Genomic DNA, 20,268 nt, shown 5'->3' on the forward strand with positions numbered 1-20,268 from the left:
ATCTTTTTCCCAGCCAACACTAACCAGACTAGTGCAAAAGGAACAAAGCAGCCAAAAAAAAACCTTTGGTGGGCCAAAGGGAATTAAGATACATTTTTTGCTAAAGCAGTTGCAGGGATGAAAATAAATCCAAATTCAAATGTCAATTTTTCATCTAAGAATTAAAAAAGAAATAACAAATTAGCTGGCTACCTTTACTATCTGGATGCCCATAGAGTCATCATCAGGATTACTTCTTTCATTGAATGTGAAACGCATGGTTTTGTCCCAGTCAATGGCAATACTGTGTAAGTACTGATCAGCCAGGGTCAACCAAACCTAGAAATACGTACGGCAAAATTAATTATTTCTCTGATAAAATATCAAGTGTCAATATATATTGTTAGATGAACCTTATCAGCTTCACCCATAAGTGATCTGCTGTTAAATTTGAAATATGCAGAAGAGGATTTTAGCCACAACAATTTTTGCACAATTAAATTAATACCTTGCTCCCTAAGACAGAAAGGAAGAAAATGGCCAGCATTAAACATCCAGATCTGCGGGCTGCTTCCAAAGATGCAAGTCAGCTGTCAGTGAATTCACAGGAGCCCTCCAAAATGGAAACACAAGGCAAGGACCCTCTGTCAGTTCAGATCTTCTATCCTCATAACCAACAAAGAGTTTGATAAAAGGATAACACTGCTGCTGGCTTTCCTCAAACTCAACCATGGATACGTCTCCTGGAAACTCCCAAAAGAAATCTAGCAGTGTTGGTGCTTCTCTTTATCAGAAGTCTCTTCTGATGAGTTTGCGGAACAAACAGCATCTAGTATTCACCATTTGGGATTCATCTGAAAGCATGATTTGGATCAAAACAACTTACTCTTACAAGAGGGCTTCCTAAACTGTTGGTGCTACAGGGAGTTCTGAAACAAACATATTCATGACTTTTAGAGCCTAATAATTGCCAGAACAGATTTATGCATGTGTATCCAAGACAAAGGCTGGACCTTTATTAAAAATTTGAAAACTTCCTGAACCATGAAAGGCACATGACAGACCATACAATGACAACAAGTAACAATAAAGGACCTTTTTTTCAGGAAACTGAAAGAAATCATGAAAGCAAACTGGTCAAGTTTTATATCAGCCATTAATTCACTCAAGTGAGAAAAGCAATGTAGACACTTCCCACAGATTTAAACACTGAGATAGCTGCATGATGAAGGAATTTATAGACAGCTCACAGAATCTCATGTTTTCTGCATTTAAATGTCTCTTTCTACACTTTTGTGAAGCGACTCATGTGGATGAATGCCACTGTTCTGCCTCCCAACAGCCTCAGCACTGCTGACACCCTACTGATGCTGTTTGACTGGATTCTTTATCTCTGCCAGCCCACATGCCACAACAATAATGCAGATGTCAACCTGCTCCTTTTGTTGACAGCAAAGGAGGCAATCAGCAGACTGCCACCACAAAATACTTCCTCTATTTTGGTATCTACCTTAAAATCATTGTGAACCAGGGAATGGCAGTAAAAAGATCTCTTTTCATCACTACTTCTTTGGTTAGCATCATGCGAGCATGTGAGCAAACACAGAGATGGGCAGAGTGAAAAGGAAAGACAGATCTGAGCTGCATGATGTGGCAGAGCACACACAGGTCTGCTGATTACACAGAACTTGGAGGAGTGGCTGACAAGCCCAAGGACACCTTGACAGGACGGAAAAATGGTCTGACAAGAACCTCATTCAGTTCAACAAGGAGAAGAGCAATATCCTGTCTCTGGGGAGAAACAATCCCAAGCACCAATCAATATATGTTGGGGACACCCAGTTGCAAAGTATCTCTGCTATGCAGGAAGGCTGAGAGAGCTGGGACCATTCAGAATGGAGAAAAGGTAGCTTTGGGGAAATCCTACCAGTGTGTATAAACACCTGAAAGGACGGTGCAAGGAGGAGGAAGCCAGGCTCTTGTCATCTGTACCAGTGACTGGACTGGAGATAATAGGCACAAACAGAAACACAGGAGGTTCTCCTCAAACATCAAGAAACACATTTTCACTGTGAGGGCAACTGAGCACTGTCAAAGATTTCCCAGAGAGGTTGTGGAATCTCTGTGCTTGGAGATATTCAGAAGTCACCAGGACACAGTCCTTGGCAACCAGCTGTAGGTGGCCCTGCTTGGGCAGAGGGGTTGGACCGGATGACTTCCAGAGGTCCCACCCAAACTCAGCCCTTCCGAGATTCTGTGACCCCTGCCACTCATGTACCACAGAAAAGTGTCTGAGACACTTTTTGGAGTGTGAGAAAAGAATATTTCAGGAAAGAAAAAAGGCTGTTAGATGGGTATAAGGATTCATTGAAGCTGTAGATTAAAAATAAATTCATCGTGGTGTGAGGCAAACAATGCCACAAAGTCTTCTCTTCCTTCTCTCCTGATTTGTAAAGAGGTAGAGTTCAGTTTGGAAAGACAGCAAAAACAGGAAAAAGAAATTAAGCCGATACATCAGAAATATGTGGAACTATACTATTTTTATATAATTTATAATTCATATCATATATAAAATTATAATTACACAATTATAATTTATAATTTCTATATTAAAATTAATTATTATATATTATACATGGAACTACATATTTTATAAATCTTTAAAAATATTATTTTTATTAAAACTGTGGTTTTAAAGCTGAGATTGAGTGACTCAGTTTTTAAGAAAAAATTAATAGACATGCCCCTTTTTATACTAGGGGACTTCAAAAGTTGAAGAATGCAATAAAGTAAGTCTGGCAAAATCCCAATGGACCCTTTTCTACAACACTCAGTGCAATTTCCCATTAATGCTGCACTCTGCCATTCTACATCACTCCTGACTTTGAACTTCCCTAATTTTGGTAATCTGTCTTTTCCCCAACAACTGTTTCTATGAGCATTCTTGTCAGCATTAACCATCTATCAACTTCACCTTCGTAAATGCGACATCCTACACTGCAGATATGTTCTCCTTTCAGTTATCTTCAGCTGTGGGGGCAATTTCACCAGTGCAATTTCTTGAGACTGACAGTATGAGGCAATAACATCTGCACCAGAATAAGTTACCTAAGCCTCAAGCAGAAAGAACCCAACTATTGAAAACATCATATTTACCTGTCTCCTCAGCCTTTCCATCTGCCCTGTGAGGCTGTCACTGAATAATGAAAACAAGGAAAAATCCCCAGTACAACTTAAAAGGTCCAAATATTCGTTACAAAACCCATTAACAGATAATATTGATGTAATTCACCTCCCCTGAGAAACCTACAGGCAATATGGCCCACAAAGCATGGAGGTCTACCTACCTTTCTCCTCCATTCCTTTGGGATGCCTGTGGGCAATCTGGCCACTGCTTTGAGGGCATCATGCCACTAAAAGAAAAAGCATCCCAAAATGTAAAATATCCATCATTAGTTTAATACTACAGCATAGCAACATTTGCTACCTTGCAGACATGCACATTCATTTCATTTTACTGCACACATGTCAGAGTTTAACTGCTTAATCCACTCAGAGGGAAGATACAGATTAATTACTTGACGATTTGACTAAAGTATACTATTCTAGGACACAAGGATTTAGGAAATATCTGAGCAAACAATGAAAGCCTATTCCATTTTCTGAATATGAATTAAACAGCTCTTGATGCAATTGCAAATAATATGCTGATATTATGATGACAAATGCACTTCTGAACTAGCGCAAGCACCTTGATTGCAGAGAACCCACTCCTTCACAAACTCAAGAAAAAAAATAAATCAAATTACCTGCTGAAAACCATTTTGACCTAAAGATGGCTCAAGAGTGAATTTTAATTTTGTATCAACCCCTAGAAAGAAAAGAAAAAAAAAAAAGCTCGTTATTTCATTTAGCTCAGAAGACAAAAAGAAGCCAAAAAACCCCAAACACAAAATTCCCACAGTTGAAACAAGAACACAAAATTTTATCTTCCATTTTTAATAACTACATTTTAACCTGTTTTGGTGAATTTTATCTTCACAGTGGATTCCAGGAACATGTTAAGTACACAGACAAAATGTTTTTAAAATGCAGAAATGTTCTCTTTAATGATGTACTCTGGCACAACTCATTTCACTAATATTCATATAGTTCACTGGTCTACAAACTATACTACTACACTGCAAACTGTTATATACATCCACAGAAAAATACAGATGCACAGACAGTTTCTTTTCATCTATGCCAGCTTCTTGACATTAAGTCAATCAAAACTAATTCATAAGTTTGGTGTGTGAAAATTATTTTACTGTTAAGAATATTTTTTTTTTCAAATTCCTCAGACCATAACACACATTTGGTTGGTACTGTTATTTAAGCTTAGATTTTATTTTGGCCATATGAGCAAACTATTTTACTTGTTATGAAGCAGGCCTAGTAATTGTTCATACAATATTACATAAAATACCAGAATCTCAAGTGGATCCCAACATGGCACTGGAGTATGATCAACATGATCAACAGTAAAATGTTTAATTTTCTTTCCATCCCACAGTTTGAACGTACAATTCCTTGATCCTTCAAGTGCCGCTGTCCAGAACTCAGGTGCTGAACACAGCATCAGATCACATCCCCTCCCTCCCATTGGCTGGCATGAAGGATGAAGCCCTCTTTTATTTTCCTTCCACAATTTAACACAATGCTATTGTTCCGTATTTACAATTATGTTATGCATAGCTTCTCATCTTTCCAGAATATGAAGCCAAACAGTTTTAACATAGAAATATATATATATACATACACACATATATATACATACACACAGAAAACCCAAACTGATTATAATCCTGCAAGGTTTTAAGTATTTAATATCCATGCTAATCAACTCACCAGTAATACCCAGTTCTTTGGAGGTCTAAACCTACAAGTGTGACAGAAAACCCAACTGTAGTGGCATTTGCTATTTATGGAATGTAAGATGCCTTTGAGCATTTGCATACTGAAGTGGTAAGTAATTTTAAAGCCTTACTACCTGATAATTATATACTTAAAGACAAAACCTTTTTCTCCATGGCTTTTTTTTTCTTTGTTGGGGTTGAGTGAATAGAAACAAAGAAAAAAATGACACAAACTCCAGCACTGTTTAAAATTTTAGCGTTTTAGAATTGCATCACTGTGACCTGGGGATTAGTGCCCTTGTTTCCCTGCTTCAGATCTAAAAGACATGCTTGTCAGACCTAGAAAAATAAAGACTTCTAACCATAATAGATATGTCTTAAAAAAACATGGAAGGATTAATAGCTATTCCTGGAAGTAACTGTTTATTAGTATTCCTTCCCATGGCGCAATGGCACTCGGCAGGGGCTCCTAATAGATAAATCTTTTCATAATAATTCAAAGCAATGTAACAATGGCAGCAACCTAAGATTAAATTGTATCACGTTTGCTGAAATTGGAAAATGTGAACTTCATTCTCAGGCAAAAAAAAGTAAGTAATGTAAAACCCTAATACATACAAATATACATCATGACCGAGAGCTCCTTTTGTTAAAGTAACAGATGCTGACACATTATCTAACACTACCTTGCAGCAAAGAACCAATAGCCTTCCAAAATAACCATATATTCATTTCAACCCAGCAGCCAAATATTAATTACTCACAGTTTTCTAAGACTTAAAAGATCCCAGTAACAACTTTTCTGTCTGTTTTAGAATCTTACTAAGAAAGACACAAGCAGATACTTCCAGGTCTTCAAAAGATCAAGTACAGCAAGATAAAAGCTCAGAGCAAGGAAAAATCTATCTATAGTTACATGAGCATCATGACCAGGGAGCTCACACTACAAAGTACATATCCCTCCTGAGACTGAAATGAGACCCTTCAAATAAGACCCTTGATTAAATGAGACTGAAACGAGATCATCCATCTACTAAAGTTAATTAAATCACAGCAAACAATTAAGACAGGTGTGAATATTACTGTAAATGAGAATTACATCACATGGTAGCACCAGACTATACAACACACTCTGTTCAGCATGGTGAGGAACTGCTTGGTCAGGCCATGCAAGACAACCTCTTGTAAAAACAACAGAATCTGTGCCCCTTAATTTGTTCTCCATTAGAAGTACTTTCCAAATCAAATTATGCGACAGTTTTGGGGGAGGGGAGGGGAGGGGAAGAACCATGGGGAATGAACCCCAGAGCATATATGAATTGTTCCTCATTCCCATCCATTTTAAAGAATTTATATTTCCTAAAATCAAAAAATAACAACATTGCTTAATAAAAAATACATCAAGTAAGCATGTAAACAAAAAGCTACAACCATACAGAGAGAGCAAGGAAGGTAACCAGCAAAATGGGAGCAGCATCTCTTTGCCCATTACTTACTTCTGGCACAAGAATCATCTTGCTACATGGTAGTTTCTGCACTCGGCTCAAGGGATTTGTCCCTGAGCTTCAGAGCTTCAAGGAAGCTAATGCCTATCCCTAACTCAGCCTCTCTTGGTTTCCTAATCCTTCCTTTCTCCATTATTCCCCTTTTTGTATTCAGTTGTCTTCTCTCCATAAACTAACTTAGATTCCCCAATAGTTTCTTCCCCCTCAGTACCCCACACCCATACAACCCTACTGCATGTCTGCACCTATTTTCACTGGATTTTCCCATTTCTAACAATCCTCCATCTTTGGGTCACATTCCTCTCCCTTACATAAACACATGCTTTTTGCAAAAAAATACCCCTTCAGGCCTTAAGAGAACTTTTCTTCCCAGCTCCTCAGCAGGGACAGCCTGGTCTAGATGCACCACACATAGAGCAGTATATTTTACTTTTAGTGTTGTCAGTACAACTCAGTCCTTTCACATCAAATCAGCCAGGCTATAGTGTCATTTGACATACTAAATATCACCTCCAGTTCATACACTTTCAACTTATTCTTCATGCCTGAGAAGCATATAAACTCATAAGAGGAGGAATATGCTGGGAACACTCTGGAATTATTAGCTCCATGAATACAAGGACACACAAAGGTACATGCTTGACAACAAATTTCTGAAAGGTAGGGGAATGCCAAAATAAGCTCTGTTCAATGCCCTTCCAAGCCTGTCACCAGAAACCACTGGAGAAAAGTTATATAAAAAATAAAAGAATTTAAAATGAGGAAAATCCCCCTCCCCAACCACAGTCCTTTCCTGTGTAAAATACACAATAACTCCTGACAAGAAAAGGCTGTAAGAGGGAAGATTATATCCCTAGGATTCCCAAACCCTAGCAGTCTTCCTCTGCATAACCAAAATGTAGCACAGAACCACACAAAGAGCCACAAGAGAAGAGAAAAGTAACGGCAGCCAAGTACCGTGACAAAATCAAATTCCCAGTGCACCCCCAGCAACATTAAACAAAAGAATAGGGCAAAATCTGGGATTTTTTTCAGAAATATCAAACCAGAAGGAAGATGATGTGTTTTGATGCATGTTAGTGAGCTATACAGGTGTAGCTTTAATCTTGCAAAGTAGCACTATAGGTTCTCAGCTGTACTTCACAGCTGTTGAAACCTCTCCCACAGAATGCAAATAAATATTTTATCAAAAATAAACAAGGAAAAAGGCCTAAAGCAGATTTGTGTGCAGCAGGAGCCCATGCTCAAGGAAAGAGAAGTGTCAACGTAAACTATCACCGTATGCTGCTTGCTGTTTCAGGAAGATTCTTAGCCTTTCAATTTATCTCTAAAAGTAACATTCTGAGTAACATTGAATGAAACCACTTCCACCAGGAGTCAGAGCTCACTGAGATGTATCAAAGCACATCTAAAACCTCCAGTCTAGAAAAACTTCACAATACAGACAGCTAACAAAGACATTAAGTAAATCTGAAGAATATTTCATCCAGCTTATTTTTAAAGGGTTCATTAGCTGTCCCATCTCCACCACTCTATGAAAACATATATCCTGAACAGTGTTATTGTCTTTATCTACATGTGAACAATATGGAAATCCCAAACCAGGGGGATTTTTAGGACTGTGGCATTCATAGTTACACCCAATCACATCCCCTGGTCTTTGTGTGAGTGTAAATACATGAATGTCATTATCCAGATAACGTCATTACCTGGGATAATAGCAGGCTACTGTTGGAACAGGGGTCTTTGAGAATTACAATTCAGGAAAATTTCCTTGAAAACAGCAACCCCATAAATCTACCAAAATGTATCTGAGACCTTATTAATAACAGCTTCTGAAACCCATCTCAAACACAGAGGCAGTGAGCATTGTGTGCTTGATGCACACACAGCTAGCACAATGGGAAACTGATCTTTATTTATTTCCATGTAGTGCTCTATGTTTCAGTGGATCTCTGGCTTGCATGCTTTTTAAATGCCAAAATTAGGCAACAGATCCACAACGTTTTAGCTACAAGTGACAGTTCTAACACGGTAAATTGAATTTAAATTTCTTGATATTTCATTTTTTAAAAAATCCAAAATTTTGATGGCAGGCAACTAGAATCTAGCACTCACTTATGATCACCCATCTGTGCTTCTGTTGAGAGCCCCCCTCCCTGGAGTAAACACACGTCGTGTGCTGAGCATCCAGTTCTTAAAAGATTTTGAGACTGAAGCAGGATCTAGAAAACATAGCTGCAGAGCTGATGCCTTCCCCTTGGTATAGGCATGGTTGCAAATTTAGACAACACCCTACCGCAGACAAAGGCTGGGCGGGAGGAGGGGTCTCCGGCAGGTCAAGAGGTAGCAGGTTTATCAGGAAAGGTCTGGGGAGGCTGCGAGGAGACTTCGGGGAGGGACGCTCAAAGCTGAGTCGCCGAGCTCGGGGGAGAGGAGACGGAGGGAGAAAGGCACTGGGGACAGACGACACAAAAGCGCTGCGAGGCGGCGACGCCGGGCGGGAGGAGTAAGGAAAGGACCAGGAGATCGGGAGAGCGTAGCCGGGATCGCGGGCCGGGCGGGACACGAGCAGGAGCAGTCCCCCGGCGCAGGGGCAGCGCGCTGCCTCCCCGCAGGGCCCCGCCGAGCCCGGCCTCCCGCCGGGGCCCGGCCCCGCTCCCCGCCGGGGCCGCCTCGCAGCCGCCGCAGTGCCTCGGCCGCTCCCCAGCCCGGGGCCACCTCGCAGGCCCCGCTCCGAGCCCCACGCCGGCGCAGCCCGGGCGGGAGCCCCGCGCTCCGGACTCGCCGCCGGCCCCAGGCCGCGACCGCGGCGCCCCGCGCCGGCCGGGCCCCGCCGGGGCTGCCGCAGCGGCGGCCGGCGAGGCGCATCTGCCGCGGGCCGGGGCCGCCCCCGGGCGCTGCCCCCCGCGCCTACCCGCGGCCCTCATCGCCCGCCGGCCGCCTCCTCCTCTCCGAGCCGACCCCGAGGCCCCGGCAGCTCCCCCCGCCCCACTAAGCCGCTTACGGGGCGGCATCGGCAGCCTCGGCCGGCCGGAGCGGGTACCTGGCTCCAAGGTGCACAGCAGGCGCGGCGCGGTCCGGGAAATGCAGCTGCGCTTCTTGAGCACATTGCTGAGGATGGTGCCCACGCCGCCGCCCGAGCTCTGCCGCTTCAGGCATCGCCCCCCGCGCCGCAGCGAGCCCGTGAGCCGGTCCTGCCGCATGCTGCCCGGGGCAAGCCCTAGGGCGGCGGGCTGGGGGGCATGGCGTGCGGGGACCCGCACTGCAGACCGCCAAGTGCCAGTGCCGGAGAGAAGAGGGAGGACAAGGAGAGGAGAAAGACAAAAAGGGGAAAGGAAAAAAAAAAAAAAAAAGAAAGCTGTTCCCGCCCACAACCCTAGCATCACTGCCTGAATAAACCAGCAGCCTCTCCTCCTCCTCCTCCTCCAGCACCACCTGGAATGCAGCGGGCGAGGGGAGCAGCAGCTCCGGTTAGAAATAAAGGGAGCCCCCGGGGCAGTGGTGGGGCTCAGCTGTGCCAAAGGGCTTCGGGACAGCTGCACAAGCCCCGGGCTGCGCGGAGACCGCCCGACACGGGCAATGCGGACACGGCGCGCTTGACGCCTGTTAACGGGGGCAATACTGACATTTCTGCCGAGAATGAAACGAGCGAAATATCCGCCGAAGGGTCTTCTCACCTGGGACTCGGGCCGACAGCTGGACATATATAGATAATCCTGCTGCCTTTTTCAAAAAGCTGTCCTGGGAAGGAGTCTGACCAGCACTATCAGACCACGAAGCAGGGGGAGAGCAAAGAGTTTAACAGCATGTCAGTGCCAGGGCAGGCTGGGGTCCTGCTCAGTGACAGCCCCAGCAGCAGCACAAGCAAGATGCTGCACAGTTTCAGTTTTTCACTCACCAGCAAAGAGACCCTGAACATCCTCTGCACAAACCACAACAATCCTCAGCTAAAATAAGAGCCTTTTCCATGAATCTACATTGCAACTGCACTTACAAGTAACACGCCAGGCACTAAGTAGTTAAAAGAAGCTGTTCAAAAGCACTTTATTAGATGCATTTTCCAGTGCAATTTGGCCTAAGAGCATCTTAAAAGGGTTTCAGAGATTCTCAAACTAGTGGTTTGATTGACAAGAAGGAAAAGCATTTGAAATAATGGTAGTTTTTATAACCTAAACCACTCATCATTTTTGTGGAAGGAGAGCAGATTTATCACACTACATTAGTCAGGCTCAAAGGCCAAACTACCAGAAGTCTCAGTCTACCTGCCAACAACTAGCTTTGAAACATTTTTCTCCTTTATTAAAAAGTTGTGTTCCTCAGTCACGTTATGAAGAGAGAAAACTGGCAACGGATAAGCAGTAAAGCTAATTATATAAAAGACACACAATATAAACTACAGAATCAAGTCTCTTTTTAAAATCAGTTATAACTATTTTTAGAAGTCACTGTTAAGCTTTCAGAGAAGTGTGATTTTGATCATGCCTCTTTAAATATCTGCTTGGGTTTTGGAGAAAAGTCACTACATTTGAGCTGTTAGCTTGCACTCTGAATAGATAATTAAGTCTGTGTGTCGGTGGTTCTTTTTTTAACAAAGGTGACACTTCCCTGCTGATGCAGATGATGCAAATCACTTTATTTCAGTGCCAGCTGGAGATGATGATTTAGTGGTTAAAGCATCAAATTTGAAATCAATTAGTCTCCCTAGGTGTACAGATTGTACCAATGGGACTATAACAGCAACATTTAAATACAGAAATAGCCATATTAACTCTGTAATATTATTCTCCTCTTGCTTGAGCACCTTTTGCAAATAGCACCACATCATTCTTGGATCATTTCAAGACTAACTAATCCAACACCACACGCTGTTGCCCAGTCTTGGAAGCCATAACCAAAATTTCAGAAACCACTCACTAACCAGACAGTGAGAATCAGTCATCACACTAAACTGTGTCACCTCCAATTTTTAAACAATTAGAAATCAGGTCTAAGAAAGATATCAATGTTTAGCTGATGAAGATAACCAGCTCTCAAAATGAGAATTCAGTATTCCCATCATTGCTATTTCTCCTACTTGTCATCTTGTCTCTACAAGAAAACTGGAAACAATCAGGACAATCATACTGTGACTGGGCACAGAGATACTTCCAAGCACACCATTAAGGAGCTTTCCCGCATGCCAGCCAATTAATACAATGTTATTCTGAAGGAAAAAGTGCAAAAATCGAAGTTCAGGAGACAAAATGAAGAAGCCAAGCCATACTAATAGGTTTGATGACTCACTGGATCATTAGTACAAATGGATTTTAGATGCAGGGGGATAAGCCTCCCATTAAGCATACATATACATATCTTCAGGGCTAGAACCTAGCCTCTAGAAAAGTGGATGGCACTGGGTTTTAATCACTGATCAAGCAAAGCCTCTAATCTGCCTGTGGCAGGACATGCCAACCATCATGAATCTAGTTTGATCCACCAGTGCATGGAAGTCTGGTCATGTCCATAAGCCCTCATCCGCATTTACTGACAAGACAGATGACGTTCAGAAAGGATTTTGAGGGAAAAAAAAATCAAAAACGTTTGGCTAGGCAAGATATTTCATCTCCAGTATTTTGTAATAATTAACCTGAGACTTTGCTTTTTTTCCTCCCTCTGTAGTTCGTGTATTCCCTGTGACACAAGAGAGTCACTTACTGAAAAACCTTACCTCCTCATTTGGTACCTCTTTACAATCTTACCACCATCTGCCACACATGCCATTTTAAGGCCAGAATTAAGACTACTATGTGAATTCTTGTTCCTTTGTTGCAATCAAAGGGTGGTCAGTCCAGAGGTCAATGCCAGGTTTTGACCAACTCCATTTACCTTAAACCTCTCCGTTCTTTAGCCCACTTGTGTCTGCACTGGGGCAATGAGGTAAAACACAGGCTGACAGAAAGTGACAGTGAGTACAAACAGATGGGGCAGTGACAGGAACAGAAGGACAGCCAGCAGAAATGGGGCCACAGAGCAATCTACTTTTAAAGAATCTATTTGTTTGCATGGAGCTTTAACTGCCCAAACCCAGGATTACTAGAAGGCACAATTCCCCACTTTTCTTCTGATGTGTGCTAAGAAGACTGAATGTAATTAAAAGACTAAAAATGGTAAGATATCTTCAGCTGGGTCACTGTATTTCATCTTCAGCTGGGTCACTGTTCATTTCATGAACTCCACATCCTCCCCTTTATTTCACAGAAAATTGTAGAGACCTCTCTTAATTCTGATTTGCATCACAACATCCCAGTAAAACAGTCAAAGTCTGGGAAGAAAGCTTATTTGCCACAATTCTCAACACCAATGTCAGCAAAAATACTTAAAATTACATGTATCCATGAAAAAATAAATATATTATATGATAATACTGTAATATGATTCGTCCAAGAGGATTTTGGAAATTACACTTAAACAGCAGCACTACAGCAGCTGATGATACAGCAAATAGCAGAAAGAAATATATATCAATAGGATGAGGGGGAAAAATGTATTGCAACCACAAGGGAAAACCTATTATATTGATCAAATCATAGGGTTGCTGTCTGCTAAGTCCCAGAGCTCAATATACGACTTTAAAGAGCCCAAAAATGTATCCAGAAAATGTAACTCTATTACCACAGGGTTTCAAATAGCTCGACAGAAGCTAGCAAATAAACCAACATATGTCTTGACATGTATTGTAGTTCACCATGAGGCTCAAAAGAAAAAAAAATTCACTTTCAAATGACAGTATACAAGAGAAAACAAATGGAATGAAATATGTCCACATTAGAGACAAGAAAAGGTAAGCCAGTCTGAGATTCTCCCAGAAGGCAAAACTATTTTAAATACATTTAGCCCATTAAACCATCTCCACCACTGGGGCACAAAATTCCTATCCTACCCAGTTCTATGTATGTTCTATTATTAAACATCCCCTCTGAAAAAACAGCCCTGCTTCCTTCTGCTTGATCCTAAAAGCTTAAAAACAAGCACAACCCACCTGGAGTTTCACACTCCTCCAACACACAAGATGGAGCCACCTCTGACAGCTTGAAAAGAGGCCTCTGGCTTGTTGGGTCCTTGACACCACAGGGGCACAGGTGCTACAGCAATGCTACGGCATGAACACAAGTTCCCTTGAACACAGAAGCCTGTGAGGTGGCACAGCCCAGCACTCCTCCCACCTGAGCCTGCAAGGGGAGCATCCCCTCCTGCAGGGCCCATACTGCTCTGCCCACAGCCCCTGGTACAGATGTGCTACCTCAGAGTGCAGGGAGTGTGTGCTGGGATCCTCCAGCTCCCTGCAACTACCCTGTGGAACACCAAGCACAGAGCCTGTGGCACTGTTTTGTGTATCTGTTTGCATCACTGCTGCAGGAGCACCTGCCTATGGCAGAGATTTGTGTCATGCAGAAGGAGAAACATGATTGTGGACTAACAGATTCAGTTCTGCCATCAAGCTGGTTTCTGTTGCCAGACAAGTAATCCAGGGTTGTCTTTAATGCACAAAGGATGGTTCCAGAAAAAATACAAAAACGAATTTTTGCTACTGTATTTGTGCCTAGAGAAGGTTAATTCTACACACTTGTTGAAAGCAGGAAAAATGGCTCAGGAAAATGGTGCAGTGTGTTCACACACTACAGTCTCATCAATACAGCTGTAATATTTTACAGCTTTTCATTGCATTAGTCATCATCTGTATGACTTTGTACACAAATATCACAAAAGAGGTCAAGACCTCGCTGTGTCCTATATTAAATATCACAGACAAAAGCTGCGGAGCCAATCCTTGTCTACAAAGGTATTCAGCAAAAATAAAAACTACACAATGGACAGGAAATAACATCTATGATTTCCAGGAACAGAGAACAAAATTTATATGATTCAGTCTAAGGAAGCATGCAGCTAGTCAAATGTTTCCTCTTCCTTTAAACTTCAGGCACCTAACCTTATTACTTATTTCCCCTTCCAAAACTGAGAGCATGGTAATTACACTTTAACACAGCCTTCTTTTTAAGGAAGCCCTAAAACAGCACACTTGTTCTTGGTGAGCTTATGACAGAGGAGCTAGGAAATTCTCTTGTTTATAAGTAGGATATCTGAAAAAGAATATTGCTTGCATGTTTAGCCATATCTATTGAGGACTAATCTAGAGACAATCATTTAAATAGTACTGCTTAGTAGGCTATATATCTTTCAACAGGAAATTAATCTACAAGTCTGTAACTCATGTAAGACACTCACAACTGCATATACACTACATGATCCTTCAGCCATCACCACCAGGATTCAGAACTTCAGACTCAAGATTCTTTGTTAGGGTCTTTACTTGTGGGATTTGGGGATTTTTTACCTAATTCTCCCTTTTCTTCCCATACACATTATCCACTCTTCCCTCCTGTACTACACACTTGCATGCACTAGGACAGGATTGATGAGAGCAGACAAGAAGGTCCCCTCAATAGAGCTAGCACACAAGTGTAGGTTATAATTTATTCTTTGGGAATGATGGACAGTTGCATCTATAAGTGTACTTTCAAGTTGAATAACGTTCACAGTCATATTGCTTCATGAAATTTCTGGCAGATACACCCTGAAAAGTATGCCACAGTTCTCCAGCATTAGTGAAAGCACTTGAAAATATAATACAAATCAATTGTGAAAGCAGTTTACAGCACAATGGTATGGAGCTGCAATGACCAGTTTCCCATCTAGGGAGGCACCGCATTCCAAGGCAGTGAATCAGTGCAGGTAAGGCTGACTGCAGTCCCTCAATCCCTTGGTTGTTCATAGAGTAGCACAAGATGCTTATGCAATTGGATTGTGTAGGTGAGTATATGAAAGCCTTCAAAAGCATTGCAGGTTGCTAAAACAGACATACAGATGTGCCTGTAATCCCTCTGAACCTACTCATAACCTCTTACCATTTGTAGATACATAACTGTGCAAATGAATGAGGGACATGCAGAAAGACTTGACATCTGTACAGTGCCAGAGCTACAGGCAGCAATGGCAGAACTGCATAAACCCATCTCCCAGATCTGTACTTGATCCAGTAGAGCAAAAAGCTCCTGTTTTCCCTGAGTTCTTCAAAAAACCCCTCAGCAATAAGCTGGAAGATTTTCTTAAACCTGTCTACAATATAATCACATCACATCACATTTGAATATATTAATATTCAAATGCTTTACTTCACAAATTATTAACTCTCCTATGTCACTATCTCTCACTACCACACCATTAATAAGCTTGTATTCTGTAGTGCCTGGAGTTCCTAGGTCCAACTAGTTTTGAGAATAGAAGAATTTAAATTTGCTGATAATTCAGAAATGCTGAGCACACAAGTGACAGCAACTAACGCCAATGGGCTGGGTACAAAGGGTGGCTTATTTCACTCCAGGCCCATTCCCATTCTCTGGGAATGGACTGTTCCCAGAGCTTAAAAGGAGAGAATTGAAAGAATTCCAAAAAGTAGAAACTGACTCATGTTTTTTAAACATAATGCAGCACAGATCACAGGCACCTCAAATATTTCAGAAAAAAACCCTAAAACCTTACTGACATTACAAAACGGATGTGATGTGGAAACTTTTAACATATGGTTCAACAGCTACACTGAAAGAACAAGGCACAGATTTAACTCAGAACTATCTACGTGGGAAACAAAAAGGAGCTTAGACTAATTTTGCTTGATCACAAGACAGCAGTTGTTTACCTTATTATGCCAATAATAGTGAACAACAAACTTACACAACTGAGTATGCCTGATATACTATTGAAGCTATTTGTATTCACTGCAGTGCCTGTAAATCCAAATCCCAATTCTGGGCTCCAGCACTGTTGCTACAGGTACTGCACAAGTACAATGAAACCTCAGACTGCCTGCTTAAAAAACAGAAAAAAAAAAGAAAAAAAGAAGAAGAGAAAACACATTAGCAAACACGTTAGCAGACAGAGAAGTACAGCAGAGAAGTACAGGTCAACAACCAGGTGAGATTGAAAAGCCTAGTCCACAATATTCTTAACATATGAGCTGCTATTGTTTCTATGACCTTCATGGCAGACATGAGCTCCAAGGGACACACCATGAATGCATAAGGTCAATGAGAGTGCTAAGAGATCAGGTTTTAATCAACATGTTCAATATGGTGAAACGTCTATAAGAAAATGTCAGCATGAGGGGAAATTGAAAATGTACTTGTTTTAAGACACATGTGGGATGGAGGTAGGAGGCAGGAGCCAAGCTTGTATACTAAGTAAGAAATTATAAGGATGGGACAGAGAAAAAAGAGAAACAGAGAAAAAAGTAGGTTATGAAGAGTTTTGGATATGAAAGCAACAAGAGGAAGACAGACTAGATCTACAATGACCATGAGGAAAGCACACACACTAGCATTCATGAAAACATATGTACAAACACTGAAACAGGTGATTAATCCAATGCTGAAGTCCACTTTATGTTTAATTCTTTGTTCATATATATTTTGTCTTCCAAAAGGAGGAAAGTACACCCAACAAAAAAGGAGCTTGCAGAAGTTTCCAAATGCTATGTTCCACATGCTTCTAACAAGCCCTTAATCAGAGAAAAATGATGGATAATTGGATTGATGTCTCCATGTTGTAAAATTGGCTGTGTGTCTGTAAGTCAACAACAGCATCTAGATTTCTTAATATATTTTTTAAATTTGTTTCAAATGCACAAATAAACTCTGAAGTTATAATTGCCCCTTGAGGAACAGTGATGAAGAAAATAAAAGGAAGGGGAGAATCAATTTATTTTGCTTATTGCCTTCACGTGCCAACTATAGCAGTAAAGCTATAGTAGATAGTTGCATCTTGTGAGCAAGCTAAAAGATGTGTCATGCAAGCACTGTTAAAGTAACAATATATTTTAACTGCTGCAGTAACCAGCAGAATAAATTCTAGAGTTAACAACTGGAATAAAAGTCATAGCAATGCTGACATGGTCTATAAAATAAAGAGAGAACACCTTTTAATTAAAAACGAAGTAATGAATGGAAGTGAGGTTTCAGAGAGCAAATGACCTTCTTTTTGTCAGAGAAATTATTTGAATCTACAAAAGAAATTCAAAACATCATTTTGGTAAGGCATATATTAAGAAGTAAAATTGTTGAACAGGCCTACGTAATGAAAAAATACTGCTGAAAAGTATGATTTTAAAAGTTAAGAAACGTTTCCTAACCTTGCTAAACAATATGAAGTAAATGCATATGTTGGCCAGTACTCACTCCAGAATCCTGCTTAAATGCTACATGGTAATTTAAAAAAATAAGTCATCAACTCAGCAGAAAATCTAATGCAATACATGAAAAAAAGAATTCTGACAGATATGATTTGTAGTTATGCTTAAGATAATATTGCAGAAAAATGGAGGTCATAGCAGGTCCCAGATCTAAAATGGAACTTCTCTTCCTTTATTAGAATCTGATTATTTGCTTAACACCTAGCATACAAATTGAATTTTATAGTGTGAGTCACCAGCCTCATTGATCTGAACTGCTATTCCAGAAACAGCAGGATTTTTATCTGCCCAACATAATGAAAAAAAGCAAAATGATCCTATATCTCCATGACAAGATTTATCCACAAATAGAACACTTGGAAAGATTGTAGATTAAAAATTAATTGCCAAAGTTAAAAAAATTATTAATGGTGAAATCTCTTTCCTTGGGGCCAGGAATTATTACAGAAATGGACCACATTTATACATAAAATTTTATACCTTTTATACATTGACTCATAGTTATTTGCAGTAATGCTAAGGACATGCAGCAAACACTAGGTTCAGCCCATGGAAGGTTTCAATGAGACATGTAGCAAAGAGCCAGGCTGTCCTGCACTGCCCAAGGGTAAGAGTCCAGCTTCCAGCATGGATCCTCTCTCCCAGTACAATGGCCCCCACAGGAACAGGAACATGACCCTTTTTGCAGTTGGAGAGGGGAATGGTGCTGACTACTGGGGAAGCTCATAAAAGCACCATAGAGCTCTTGGAACCACAAACCTTGACCTGTCAATAGCATGGCCTGCACCACCACTCCAGTGTTTTGATCATGTATGCAGTGGTTCCCATTTGTAGATGCCACTAGTTCCATAAAGAAAGTTTTGCATGTACATGAAGCTATTGCAACCCCAAGTTTTGCATGTACATGAAGCTATTGCAACCCCAATTCTCTTCATCTCCCAAGTGGGCTGTAGCTTCACAGAGAATACTCTCCAAGTGCTGGAAACAAAGCAGCTAGCAAAGCAAAGGAACCTTAAACCACCACCTCCACTTTCAAAAAAAAAAAAAAAAAAATACGCATTAGCCAGTTAAGCAAGTTTGACACAGAGTTTCTTTAATGAAGTTTGTGAGATGAAGAGGAGAAAATAGTTCCAACAATATTACTACTCAAAGATTTTAGACTCAATAGCTAAATGACAAAACTTCAGTTCATAACTTACTCTTACAAGGCAAGTTCATTGAATTGGATGTGTTTAGGATTAATCAAAGGCTCATTTAGTACTGAAGCCTAGAGCCATTAAAATTGATTTTGAGCATGTTCACCACCACACAAGCACGAGTTTTTGGCTAACAGCAAAGCTCTGACTATTTACTTACTACTGCATAGCTCAGGATAACTCAAATCATTTCTTTAAACATGTGCTTTTTCTGCCAGCCTTCAAGTAGTCTTGTCTCATTAAGTTTGTTTTTCAAAGAGTCTCATACCATCTATCTGTCCAGTGATATCTAGTTTGTCCAGGTCAATAGGTACCTGACTTCTAGACCTCTCTAGATAATACTATAAATATCAGTAATATTTAGCTTTTCAGATTAATATAAATTTAAAAAAAAATATCTGTACATTGATTACCTCCCCACTCTGACTTTCTTTAGTTTCACCATATAATTATTTTTTCTTCAGGATCTAAGGTCCAATAGCTATTTCTGCCATGAGCATTGGATAAGACTAGAAATTAACAATAACATGTTGGGAAAAAACCCCAAAACCCAACCAAACAACGAAAACCACGCAAACACACACACACAAAAATAAAATGTTAGTTATTAATGATGCCTAATCCAGCCCAAGAACCAAAAACTGCACATAGTCTGTATTTGGCCATATGTATTGTATGGATGGCAAAGAAAACATGTTGATCAGAACCAGGTTCTGTGATTTTAGGAAGTTACCAATAATTTATAGGAAACTAAATTTAGAAGCTGTTTCACTGCTGACAAAACATAGCAAGAAGGTTCCAAATTTTACTAAGAAAAAGATAAATTATAGGCTTGTAAGATGATCTAATGTGGAGATGGAACATAGATTTGATTTCTCTGGCAAATTTCAAGGCTATGTGAGGAGCACTCATTTACTGCTCAGTAAATCAGATTCAGGTTATTAACAGCTTCAAGGAGAAAAACATTTTAAAAATCTGAGATTCACATTTAACTCTTCCTTCAGAGCTGCTCCAGTGCAGAATTATAAGCAGGACTATTGATCCAAACAGGCTAAGTGCCACAGCCCACTTTTCTATCATCTTGTTTTTAAACACCAAGCTATCTTAAAGCTGCAGAAACATAGCTGCTGGCACTGCCTGATTCTCCATAAATCATTCTATTCCTAGCACTAATTATCCCAAGCAGCTGTTATCCTCCATTTGATCTTCAGTATCCAGGAAATCTTTTCTTCAAAGGCTAATGCGACCAAAGAATGTTTAGCGTGTTGCACTTGGAGATAAAATGCATCTGTGTTACTTAAAGGCCATAGATCCTGTTGGATGTTTTCACTGAAGCCCCATTAACCCTCCTATAAGTTCACAATGTTTGGGGTTGGTTTTTTGGTGGTTTTTTTTTTTTTTTTAGA

The 20,268-nt window shown here is 40.7% G+C and overlaps 1 protein-coding gene across 3 annotated transcripts in view; it reads right to left on the minus strand.

Annotated features, from left to right (window-relative positions):
* TBC1D30 (TBC1 domain family member 30) overlaps nt 1–20,268 on the minus strand; it is a 52,416-nt gene that overhangs the window by 19,714 nt on the left and 12,434 nt on the right. The window contains exons 1-4 of one of the 3 annotated variants that reach the window (XM_077178865.1): nt 9,390–9,716; nt 3,789–3,850; nt 3,327–3,392; nt 193–318 (exon numbers count right to left, since the gene is read on the minus strand). In XM_077178865.1, coding sequence (XP_077034980.1) covers nt 193–318; nt 3,327–3,392; nt 3,789–3,850; nt 9,390–9,588 — 453 coding nt within the window. In that variant the 5' untranslated portion in view covers nt 9,589–9,716. Of the gene's footprint in view, nt 1–192; nt 319–3,326; nt 3,393–3,788; nt 3,851–9,389; nt 9,717–20,268 lie in introns of those variants that run through there. The other 2 variants (XM_077178866.1, XM_054631430.2) reach the window with 2 other exon arrangements.

The sequence above is a fragment of the Agelaius phoeniceus genome, chromosome 5 (genome assembly GCF_051311805.1).
Source record: "Agelaius phoeniceus isolate bAgePho1 chromosome 5, bAgePho1.hap1, whole genome shotgun sequence".
Classification (NCBI taxonomy): domain Eukaryota; kingdom Metazoa; phylum Chordata; class Aves; order Passeriformes; family Icteridae; genus Agelaius; species Agelaius phoeniceus.